The sequence below is a fragment of the Hibiscus syriacus genome, unplaced genomic scaffold, assembly GCF_006381635.1.
Source record: "Hibiscus syriacus cultivar Baekdansim isolate YM2019G1 unplaced genomic scaffold, ASM638163v2 tig00110929_pilon, whole genome shotgun sequence".
Taxonomy (NCBI): domain Eukaryota; kingdom Viridiplantae; phylum Streptophyta; class Magnoliopsida; order Malvales; family Malvaceae; genus Hibiscus; species Hibiscus syriacus.
In genome coordinates this window covers 148462-161427 of record NW_024062916.1, presented here as the reverse complement: position 1 = coordinate 161427, position 12966 = coordinate 148462, and the positions used below count along the sequence as shown (strand labels likewise).

Below are 12966 nucleotides of genomic sequence, written 5' to 3'. Positions count from 1 at the left end.
CTGAAGATGTCCTACAAAATACAAAGTGCAGGATAGAACTAAACAACACATTGAAGCTCATTGGTTAGTTTAGTGATAGATAAAAGGTTATTTCTAAAGTCAGGGACAAACAAAACATTGTGAATAATGTGGTCTTTACTAAGGATGTAAGAGCCAGTATGAGTAATGAGGGCTTTTTTACCATTAAGAAGATGAACAAATCTATTTTTAGAAGCACATGCAACAGGATTTGTCAAACAAGAGAATTCAAACGTAATATGATCAGTAACACCAGTGTCCAAGATCCACTGTATAGAGGAAAGAGTACCTGAAGCTTGTCCCACAAGATTAACCGAGGACTCGGAAGCTGGAGCTGGATGCAACAAACTCAATATCTGGTTGTACTGTTCTTGAGTAAATACGGGAGCAGTGGACACATGAGGAACAGGAGAAGGAACGTGATCTTCAAGTTTACCAGTAAGAGAAGCTGAAGCATCTTTCTTCCGATCAAACTTGAAATTAGCAGGAAACCCTATCAATCTGTAACACTGGTCTTTTTTGTGACCTTTAATTTTACAATGGTCACAAGTTCCATTGAATCGGCGTCGACCCGTACTGCCAGAAGATGCAGAAGAATTAGAATAAAAAACAGTTGAATCATGGGTCAAAGGTATACCAGTAGAATGCGATCGCTGCGACTCTTCTTGAACCAACATCGAATAAGCTTGATTGACATTTGGTAACGGCTGCATTAGGAGGATCTGGCTACGCACAGCAGAATACAATTCATTCAATCCCATTAGGAATTGAAATAAACATTGTTGAAGAGCATTAGCAGTATTCTGCTGTGCATTGTCGCAATCGCAGGAATGGAGGGGTACCAAAGCACCATACTCGTCCCAGAGGAGCTTCAATTTTGTGAAATACGACAAAATCGAAGAATCTCCTTGAACCAGAGTTGTAATTTCTCGGTGTAGAAAATAAACCCGAGAACCATCCACCTTGTCAAACCGCTCTTTCAAATCGGACCATACAAGGGCAGCACTCGAGGAAAAAACAATACCTGCTGAGAGATCCTTGCTGACCGAATTAATTAGCCAGGAGAGGACAATCGCGTTGCAACAATCCCACTACGATTGAAGCTGTTCCACGAAATCAGACCGACGACAAACCCCATCAATGAGCCCTAACTTATTTTTTGCGAGGAGGGAGATGCGCATTGACCGACTCCAAACGCTGTAATCATGAACTCCAGTGAGTTGGTGAGAAACAAGAACAACTCCTGGCGTATCGGATGGGTGCAAATACAGGGGGTGCGTGAAATCAATCTCCAAGGCGTCCTGTGGAGGCATCGCGAAGAGAAACAAAGAAAGAGAAGAAACGCAGAGAGCAATACAGGAATTGGGAAACTTGCGCAGAAACAAGAGACAAAAATGGACTTAGCGTGAAGGAAGCCCAATAACCCAAGAGCCCAGAAATGAACCGAATGATACCATGTTAAAACACTAATTCAAGGATACTGGAAAGTTCTCTTTTATTTATGTGTAGTATAAAATAATACAGCCAATGTATTTATACAATAACTAGGCATCTAACTAACTTGTAACTAACCAAAACAAATTAACTAATTCTCTAACTGTACAAACAGAAATAATCAGCTACAACTATTTTCTACAGTTTCTGACTCGTGGAGTAAGCCAGACGGCGAGTCAATCCAGCGAGAAACTCATCCTCGTCACTACTCTCAGTCTTCGTGGACTCAACAACGGATTCAACAGGGGAGCTCAGAGCTGAAAAGGAGTCGAACGAGAGAAACTCGTAAGGGAACACAGTGGGGAACCATGACTACGGGTACCCGCAAATGGCATTGTGTGTGTGTTTTTTTCTATTTAATAATTAAAAAAAATCCGGATATTCGGGTACCTGACATACGGGTACCGCAAAATCCGGTACCCAAAAATCGGATACCCGAAACATCTGGGTCGGGACACGGGCCGAGAAATCATTGACTCGGATGTTCCGGGTACCCAAAAATCCTGTACCCGAATTTGCACACCCCTACTGTCTATAACTTCAAAAAAAAAATGCAAATGTTTTTCGGGGGGAAAAAGAATGCACGTGTTTCATTTATATTGTTTATTATGAAAATCAAGACCGTAGGCTAATCTTGGATGTAGCATGTTGTTTTTATATTGGCCGTGTATTTTGTATTTGTTTTGTTTTACAACTTGTCATCTGTTGGTACGCAGATTCATGCTTCCAAAATTTATTGGACTACTTGTTCTCCTGAATCAATATTGGCTTTTTTCTGGTACCGCTGGTCTTTCATATTTTTGGCTTTACTAACTCTTTGCAAAAATCACATGAAAAAAATAAAGGTTAAAATATGCAAATGATCATTGATTATAGGATTTTACTTTGTTGAGTCTCTCGACTATAGGACATTGCTTTGTTGAGTCCCTCGACTATAGGACATTGCTTTGTTAAGACTCTCCACTGTTAAAGGTTATAAAATAGTCACTTGACTATTCATATGTTCCAAACTCTTCCTTTTTTGTTAAAAAATTGATGAAAATCATAGTTAGACGTTAATATGTTGACTGAGATATGATAGTCGTTTGAGATTTTGAGATTAGATTTTATCATATCATAGTCAGCATGTTAACGTCCAGCTTAGACTGTCTTCAATTTTGTAACAGAAAATGACGAGTTTGGAATATATAAATAGTCATGTAGCCATTTGTAACTTTTTAATAGTCGGGGACTCAACAAAGCAATGTCTCATAATCAGGGGATTGTTTCGTAACTTTTATTAGTCGAGAGACTCAATAAAACAACGCCCCATAATAGGGGATAATTTGTTTACTTTATCCAAAAATAAAAATATTCTAAAAAATATATCTAAAACGTTAAATATACTAATACAAAATTTCAAATCTTAATATCATAAAATGTGATACAACATAAGTAGGGATATATGCATAATTTTATCCTAGGCGAGATAAACTTATAAAATTTTTATTCTAGACGATATGAACTTATAAAATTTTAAGAAGATAAATTTATAAAATTTTAGAGATTGAAATCATGTTATCAAATAAAATATAAAGTCTAACAAAATTATATTAAAATTATGAAATTCTGAGAGGCGATTGTTTCGCCGTCCCGTCGATCCATCCATGCAGCCATGGATTCAACAATGATACAAGGTGAGATAACTTTTAATTAGTTTGCTGCGGTACTTGTCGCAGCAACTGTAGTAGCAGCCATGGATTGAACTTGATTTGAAGAAGAACCTGAAGCCATCTCTGTTTCAGCAACCTGAGTTTCTTCCCTGAATTTCTTGTAAATATCACTTCTGTAAAACTTTCTGGTCCTGAAAACCAAAATACAAGAAACAAGGAATCCAAACAATGTGGTGGCTATGATTATAATGAAAGCCTTTCTATAACAATGGCCTCCACTGCAACTCAAGTCCTCCCCTGGTTGCCTGCTACGACCCAAAGCTTCCATTTGTTTCAAAGCTTCTACATCGTATAAATGTCCAGCCACTTTCACGTTTAGAATGTATGAACCCACGGGACTCGCCACCGACCCGAAGTTGTACAATGTGGAGTAGTATTTAAGGCCGAAGATTTCAGAGATTATGGCGTATATTAATGGCCATTGTGCTCCGAAACAGAATCCGATAATGACCGATGCCAAGTAAAGGGAGTTGGGGACTGCAAAGGCGATTAAAACATGTCCGACGCATGAGAAGAGAATCACGATGCTGAACAACAATGGCCTCGGCATCTTGTATTTCGTCAACAAGTATTCGGAAGCGAAACCCGCGACTGCTCGCCCGAGGTAATTCCATATGCTCACCAGTGAAACGAAAGTGGTTATACTACGCCTTGGGTAGCCTAACGAGTTGCCGATCTGTCCCAAGTTGTCGATCGCCGTCAATGTTCCTCCGACACCACATGTGGTGGCGGTGAAGATGATCAACATGTCGATGCTGAAAAGTGCTTGCAAGATCGTGTAGTCTTCACCCCTGTCTGGTGGCTTGAAAACGTTTTCGAAACAACCGACGTGTTTCTCCGTCACCATTTGCGGTGGTGCCGGTGGATTTTCCGTCACTACTACTTTCACCTGAGAAGCATCGCTGAAAGCTTGTTCATTTGTTTTCCAAATCTTGAAGTCCTCTCTGATAACGACGGCAAGTGGGAAGAACAGCAGTACAGTAACAATCGAAGCACTTCCGACATACTCAATCCTATGGAAACTTAAACTGTTTTGAATGATAATTAAAACCATAAGGAAACCAGCAAGGCCAAGAGAAATGAAGAAGATGTTATAAAAAACCCTTAGCTCATTCGTTTGCCGCCGAAGAATCTTTATGATTCGAATCGTCCGAAGAAACACAAAGGAAACAGCAGCGGGGAGCCAAGCAATTAACAAGATAAGAGCCGACGAGTCGTCGACGTAGAAAGCATGGTACAATTGAGTCAATATTGCACCACTTAAGCCGACATAAGATTTCAGAAGGCCTAAAACACTGCCCCTGCTCTCCGGAAAGTTCTTGACACAAGTGACGAGAGCTCCGGTATTGGCAAAAGCCTGGGAATTAGCACCCAAGCAAATGTAAACGCACATTTTCCACACTTGGGGCTTGGCAGTGCGGCCGGTGACGGCGAGCCATATCATGAAATAGCCGAAGAAATTCATGATAGATCCAATCAAGAGAATCACCCACGGCGGCATTACCTCATTGATGAGCCCTGATATGATCCCAACGTTGCCACCCAAATCCTTGGAAAAGCTTAAAAGATTGAGAGTTGTTTGGTCATATCCCAAAGATGTTTTGACAACATTGGAATATAGACCGAAAATATATGTTGCACCAGATACGGACATGATAAGCAGTGAAGCAAACACCATGAACCACCGTCCCAGAATCAGTTTGAGCCCGAAGTTCTTCATGTCTCGCCACCCACAGCCACCTCCACTGATTTGCTCCGCCACCATCTTTTCCCCTAGTCTTTACTAGCAAAGCAGTCGAAGTTATAACAGAAAGTTCGGCAGGGTAGGTGTTGGTAAAACAAGATTAGAAAAAGTACGTATTTATAGATTATTTTATGTGTTGAAAATTTTAAATTGAGATTAATATTGATATATTAACATTGTATTTGTTTTATAAATAATATATAAAATAATATATTTAAATATTTATTAAAAAGTTTTAGAATTCTGTCCATATAAAAATATGGGGAAAAAATATGGTGGGCTGCAATTATTTGAATCGGGAAAACGACGGATTACTATCTTTATGCATTTCCAAGGACTTTTAAATCCTCATCTCTTTGTTCGCTTCCGCATGGCTGAGATTGATAGCGATACAATTACACCATGAGTTATTAATAAGGTTGGATTATCGTATTTTAAGGAATCTTAAATTAATTAATTGATTTTAATGTTGTTTTTTTAAGGTTTCGAGTAGTTTTTCTATAAGGTGTATATATATTATCAAAGAATAAGAAATATTACAAACAACTAGTTGATCTAGTGGGATGAGACATTAGATCCCTTAAACAATATCAGATGTTAGAATTTAACATTTGTGAATAGAGCAAACTAAGTTGGGATGGGCATCCTCGCGTCTGCAGTATCCGATTCCAATTAGTCAATTAATAAATCGAATATAGGTAGTTATACTAAAAAATATATAAAAAAAATTATGAACATATATTATTTTATAATGATTTCAAATTATTAAAAAATATTTATATGCATAACTTTTCAACCAATAGTTGGGGCAATGCTGATTGAGTTTAAGCTTTGATCTAGGTAGTGTGACTTTAATCCTTTTTAAATAATTGAGTTATAATGATATATTTTAAATACAATGATAAAAAGTTTAAACAAATCAAGATATATAAAAATTTATTGAAATCATGATAACTGAAAATTATATATTTAAAAAATATATGTTTAATATATATATATATATATATTAAAATCGTAAAAACTTTATAATTTGTTGTATATATTATATTTTGAATTTGGATTGATTCCCTCGAAATAAGGGTAAAATATTGGAATAATGATATGAGAAAAAATAATTATTTATTTGATTTTTTAGATTATTTTCTTAATTAACTTGAAATAAATAATATAAGGGGAAGTCGATCTGATTACTTGACGATTTCATGAAGTTGATCGGATTACAAGGCGTCTCTTGCATGACGCCTGGATGTGCATGTATCTCGATGCTCTGCATAGTTCGAACGTCCAAGCGTTATGCAAAAGACACCCTACAGTCCGACTAATTTCATAAAGTCGTTGGGTAATTCAACTGACTTTTCCTGCACAGTTTATTCCACTAATTAAAATAATAATATTTTAAAAACATTAAATGGAGAATTATTCTTCTTCTTATATCATTATCCTAGCACTTTTGCCTTGTTAAAAGTGAAACTTTTATTTTTTTAATAATTTGAATTAAATAGAAAAGAGTATAAATAAGCTTAAAGGCCACAATATCAAATTGTAAGTGTATATTGTTATGAGATTATAGGTTTTTCCAGCGGTTCGTACAAATTTTAGACGTTGGTTGTTCAATGTGTACGTCTAAGTCGGCCAAAAAATCCAAATATAAAGGCTTAGATAAATGTGGAAGAAACACAAAATAAAAAGGCACGAACGCAAGAAAGTGAGAGATTCTCATTTTACGAGCATGCTTTGGATTGAGTTGTTCAAGTTAATAGGATTAAACTTGAACTTCTAAATTGTGTTTATCCACAAACGGGATGAACAAGCAGAAAAGGTAAATATACTTGTATAGATCTACCTCAGGCACTATGTGAGTTTCACTTAGTGTGAGTAGTCAAAATTGTTGAATGTGACTCAATTTTTTTACAATTTACAATAAAATGAAACCACGCACCAAAGTCTATTTGAGGTAATGATCGGGTAACATCCATTCACACCTAATGTTGTTGTGACTAATCGTGAAAGGCCAAATCCAGTAACTTGTAAGTTTTCCAACGCTTGACAAGAGCATCATGACTTAACGTGAACTTATTTCAACAAGGCAAGACAAGGAAGTGGACCAAAAAGTGGGCAAATAAAAAGCATATGGACGTGGAATTTCATGTTGATGATCAAGTCCTTGTCAAATTAAACTTGATCTTGTGCAAATCAAACGTGGACAAAAGGCTCGTGATATAAGGGATTATTCCCAGTTGTGAAGCGAGTAGAGATCATGGCCTACAAACTGGAGCAATTGTTGACCATCAAGGATCATCTAGTGTTCCATGCAAGTTTGCTCAAGCTTTTCCATAAGGTTGAAGAGGATCTGTATCGAGACGTCACATCGAGAGCCAATACGAGTAAAGGTCTCCGATGAGAAAGAGGCTTAAGAAAATAAAGGAGGCCAAGTTGTTCGACTATCAAGTTATTGGCCGAGACAAGAGTACTTTATTCAATAGAAGGGATTTTTATCAAGGCATTGTGGCAATTCATAAACATGATAAACCAGTTCTATTCTAAGGACGTGATGAGGGTGTCGCTAGATTCGAATGAGAGAATTTCACAGATCGTGAGTTCGGGACCTAGTTCAGTACGCACCAAGTTGCCCAAAATACCATTTGTAGGATCTCGGTCTAATCCAACCCATCTGAACTGATCTTTCCCTCAAAGATTATTCAAGAGTCAATTCATGTTGGTTATGGTAAGAAATTTGATGACTAGATTCTCAAGATTCTTTTCAAAACTAATGTAATCTCTCATATGTGAAATGTATTAATAGATGTGGTTTAGTTTCTTTAGATAGGAGGATTGTGTAAAATACGTTTTTTTTCTTTAGATGATAGTACCATATCTAGAAAAGTCGGTCGATAGATCGGATACCAGTGATTAATTCAAAAAAAATGTAATTAAATAAGATCATCAGATATAAGAAGTGTTCAATTATAAATAGAGATTTTCCTACCTCATTCATTTAGTCTTGAGAGATATAATCAAACATTCAATCAAATTTTCTCATACTTTCATTTGTTCCCTTTCTTTTGCGTTGTTACCGCATTCATCTAATATTTTGTGCTGTTACCGCATTCATCTAATATTTTGTGCTAAGATTTTAGGCTGACTCCTGCATTCACACCGAACAAGCAACATCTAAGACCTCACGGATTGATAGGAAAATTTAGCCCTTTGATAATATATTGTTAATAAAATTTCATGAAATATACACATTGAAGAGAAATCAAAATAAGTTTTAAATATCAATTCAAAAAAAAGTTTTAAATATAATTTTTTTTGAAAAGAAGTCAATATAATATATATTCGTATCTAAGTTAAAAATAATAAATATATAAATAAAGGTTTCATTTATTAAAAAAAGATTTTAAAGATAACAGAGTTTTGAGTAGGAAAATTTCTGGTGTAAGTTATACATCAGGATTAGGAAAATGGGTGGTATTCATCACAGCTTCCTCTGGACCAGGGTTCTACTTTTTTCCACCCTAGCTTTTATGAAGGAAAGTAACCTCAACCCTGTCCTGCAGGGATGGAGGGGCATTTAATCCACAACACTTGTCGAGTTCGTGTGATCATTGGCTGCGTCATAACCCAAACATTGAAGTGGTCCGTCTTTGCTCATACACCATTTCTTTTTTAATGGAAAACGACACCTCGATTTGTCCATGATGCTCTGTTTTCTCTCTTTGCAACTATTACATATGGTGTACATCATTTCTTTTAGGCTTAAGATAAAAAAAATTAAATTATAAATTTCTTTTAGGTGTTTAAACATTTTTTTTTTCAATTAAAGTAGATATTTAATGTTACTAATATTAATATTTTAAGTAATTCGATGATGATAAATCTGTTAAAAATCAGCCAACTACTCGATGTTTGAAATATGACTTAATTCTTTATTTCCTTTAATTTTTAAAAAATAAAATTCATAAATTTTTCGGAAAAAATATTTTTTCTATTTTTCAGAAAATATCTTAAATTTGTAAAACTTTAAAATATCCTTTTATTTCCGTTGTCAACCACTATCATCACTACCAATCACCCACTCACTCGTCGGTCACCCGTCGATTGTGAAGAATTTGTGATTTGAGTTTAGGATTTGGATTTAGGGATTTTAGTAAAAGGACTGATGATTAAGGCTATAGGTAACGGGTGACGACTGGTGACAGATAAGTAGGCGACCGATAGAGACGACAATGGTGGGAGATCACTGACAAATAGGGTTGATGCTTTTGAATTAAGGATTTTGAGATTTTTTTAAATATTAGAGAAATTTTGGGTTTTTTATCATAATTGTTTTAAGTTTTTTAAATAAAATTTCTAAAAATTAAAATGTGTCACGTGTCACATTTTGAGTGGTTGACCAATTTTTAACGAATTTTTTAATGTCTATTATGATCAAGACACTTAAAATGATAACGTTAATAATTTTTTTATTAAACGATGATAAAGTTCAACACCTACATTTTGAAAAAAAAAAAACTTAAACACCTAAATGGATACGAATGCATTAGTTTGAGTACTATTTTTTATATCAAACCTCCCTTTTATCATGATACATTAAATTTAATTTGTTTATTTCAATTTATTTATCATAATAATTGTTATTATTTCTTGAAGGCTCTGGTTTAACCACCATAAATATTAGAGGTATGAGCATTAAATGTTAAATGGTTGAAAATTATCTTTGAACAATAATACTTTATACTTATCACATATTAATAAAAAAGATTGTTAATATTAATATTATATGTTAATAAAATTTAAAAAGCAAAGACATGAAATCTTATATTAGAAAGAGAATTACTTGTTGATGTGTTTATAAGAAGTTATTTCTTACATTCTTTATTTTTTATTTTTTGTTGAAAATACTTGCATTCTTTGTTAAATGTCGAGTACAAGGTCCTCGCATGTTGTTGTTACTGTCGGTAAGCTTATGTTTGTGTAAATATATTTCGCGCGCACACGTATTATCTCGTTATAAAAAAATTGTAAGAATTTTTCTTTTAGAATTCTATTTTTGGCTTAAATAATTCAAGTATATGCTTATATAGAATTCGTTTCTCTTAATGGAACATCACCATTTCCTGTTGAAACAATGCCCTCTTTGAATTTCTTGTAGATATCACCCTTGTAAAATGTTCTTGTCCGAAAAACCAGAATCAATGAAACAATGCTCCCGAACAAGGTAGCTGCACCGATGATTATGAAAGCCGATCTATAACACGTCGCACCGTTGTAGGTCAGGTCCAGCCCCGGTTGCCTTTCAAGTCCCAAAGCTTTCATTTGCTTCAGAGCTTCCTTGTCATATAAACGGCCTGCAACTCTCACATTGAAAATGTAGGATCCAACAGGGCTTGAAATTGAACCCACATTGTACATTGTGGAGTAGTGTTTAAGACCAAACAGTTCTGATATAATTGCACACAGTAATGGCAATTGTGCTCCAAGGCAAAACCCTGTCATCACTGAAGCAAAATAAAGAGAATTGGGGACTGCAAAGGCAATCAAAAGATGGCCTACACAAGACAAAAGGATCACTAGAGTGAGCATTAAGGGACGAGGGAAGTTGTATTTCGTCAACACGAATTCGGATAAATAGCCGGCCGACACCCGTCCGAGGAAATTCCATATGCTCACTAGGGATACAAAGGTGGATATGCTATGAGTTGGATAACCCAATGATTTACCAAGTTGTCCCAGATTGTCAATAACTGTTAATGCCCCTCCGGTGCCACAAGATGTTGCAATGAAGAGAATTAGCATATCGATGCTAAAAATTGCTTGGAGAATGCCGTAATCTTCGCCTCTCTCCGGTGGACTGAAGATCTTTTTAATACAAGAAAAAGGATTGATTCTCAGTTCCACTGGCCTTGATGGAACCGCAGGAGGATTTTCAGTCACAACATTCAGTTGTGAATGATGATTTGAAGCTTGGTCTTTGTTGGACCAAACGCTAAATTCTTCTTTTATTACAATAACAAGTGGGAGAAACAATAAAAGAAGAACAAGAACGGCACTTCCTATATACTCAATCCTGGTAAACCTGACCTTGTTTTGCAGAAGAATCACCACCATGATGAATCCAGCAAGCTCAAGAGCTATGTACAGGAGTCTGTAGAAGATGTCGAGCTCTTTCACCGTCCGAACAACTTTCATAATACGAATAGTCCGAAGAAAAAATCAAGGGAACAATGGATGGAAGCCTAACAAGCATCAAGATTAGAGCCTTCGTACCATCCTTGTAGAATGCATGATAGTACTGAGTCATAATTGCACCACTTAAACCGATGAACCCTTCAAAAGGCCTAATACACTGCCTCTGTTTTCAGGGAAGTTCTTAACACGTGACTAATGCACCGGTGTTCGGAAATGACTGCAAATTTGAAGCTATCCACATATACAAACACATCTTCCATACTCGGGGCTTGGCTAAGCGGCCGGTGATCGATAACCATATCATGAAATAGCCAAAGAAGCTCATTGCTGAACCCATGGCAAGAACCACCCACGGTGGCACCACTTCGTAGACGAGACCCGGCAAGATTCCTAGATTACCACACAAGTCCTTGAAGAAACTGAGCAAATTCAGAGTTGTATGATCATACCCCAATGTTGATTTAATGTCATTAGAATATAGACCAAACATGTAACCTGAACCATTGACAGACATTATAATGAGTGTCGCGAAAACCATGAACAATCGACTGGAAAGTACATGAAACACAAAGCCTTTCATCCCCTTCGAACTGCCGCCATTGGTTTTCGCACGTTAAGACCATTTTCTTGCTTCAGTTTCAAGCGGTCTCCACCAAAGCATTGGCAGCTTGAAATCACAGTCCACATTTAAAGACATGAATGAAACAGCTTTGCTGTAATTTGGAGACAAAAAATCAAATGGAACTAAATTTGTCCTGGATTGTTTGTTTCATACTGATTGGCGGAACATGGTTGAACTGTTGAAATTATTAAAATGGTTTTCAAGTTTGGTAACCAACTTTGAAAAAATGGTTTTCAAAGTTTGGTAAATGTTTCTTTGAAAATGGTTTTCAAAGTTTGGTAAATGTTTTTTTGAAAAATAGTTTTTCAAAGTTTGGTAGATGTTTGTTGAAAAATGATAATGGGATAATCACAATTAATCCCTAGGCTTTAGGGTATTTACAAGATTAAGTCCTTAAGTTTCAACTATAAATACCCTAGCTCATTTAGCTTCAAAACCATTCCAAAAATCATTTCTTTCTCACAATACTAGAAAGCTTTCTTGTGAGTAGTGAGTGTTTTGTAAACACCTGTAAATTTTCTCTCTTAGTAAAAGATCTGCAGCAGTCCGGAGACGTAAGCACAATTGGCTGTACTCCGTTATCAATTTCGGGTATTATTTTTCCGCTTTTATTTCGTATTCTCACTAATCTGGTAATAGGAAAATTACTTGTACTTGGTTTATTTCCTAATAACTGGTATCAGAGCTTTTGGTTGTGAATTCTGTCAATTTTTTGCGAGGTTACTATTCACGTGAATAGTGAATTTCGTGAATAGTGAAATTCGGTCGGCGATACGCGTTTGTCGACGGAGGTGTTCTAATACACGGCGGTTCGCAGAAATTGTCAGAAACGATCCAAACGAAGTCAGATTCGAGTGGGAGCGATGGCTGCAGACGAAGGGAATGTGAAAATTGAAAAGTTCGATGGTGCGGACTTTGGATTTTGGAAGATGCAAATTGAAGATTTTCTGTACCAGAAAAATCTATATCAACCCTCTCAGGAAAACAACCAGAGGGCATGAAGAATGAAGACTGGGCTCTTCTCGACAGACAAGCCCTCGGAGTTATCCGACTGACGTTATCCCGCAATGTTGCTTTCAACATAGCAAAGGAAAAGACCACGACGGGTCTTATGGCTGCTCTCTCCAGTATGTATGAGAAGCCATCGGCCTCAAACAAAGTTCATTTGATGAGGCGATTATTCA

General features: G+C 36.2%; 1 protein-coding gene and 1 pseudogene across 1 annotated transcript; both read right to left on the bottom strand.

The window, feature by feature from the left end:
- Positions 1–3132: 3132 nt before the first annotated feature.
- On the bottom strand, positions 3133–5033 carry LOC120146543 (protein NUCLEAR FUSION DEFECTIVE 4-like). The gene has a single exon (XM_039160070.1). The coding sequence runs from the start codon at positions 4987–4989 to the stop codon at positions 3205–3207; it is 1785 nt and encodes a 594-aa protein (XP_039016001.1). The 5' UTR covers positions 4990–5033; the 3' UTR covers positions 3133–3204.
- Positions 5034–10047: 5014 nt separating this feature from the next.
- On the bottom strand, positions 10048–11797 carry LOC120146518 (annotated as a pseudogene).
- Positions 11798–12966: the final 1169 nt, after the last annotated feature.

Coding starts and splice junctions, on each gene's coding strand:
- LOC120146543 (XM_039160070.1), bottom strand. CDS start 4,989: ATGGTGGCGGAGCAAATCAGTGGAGGTGGCTGTGGGTGGCGAGACATG.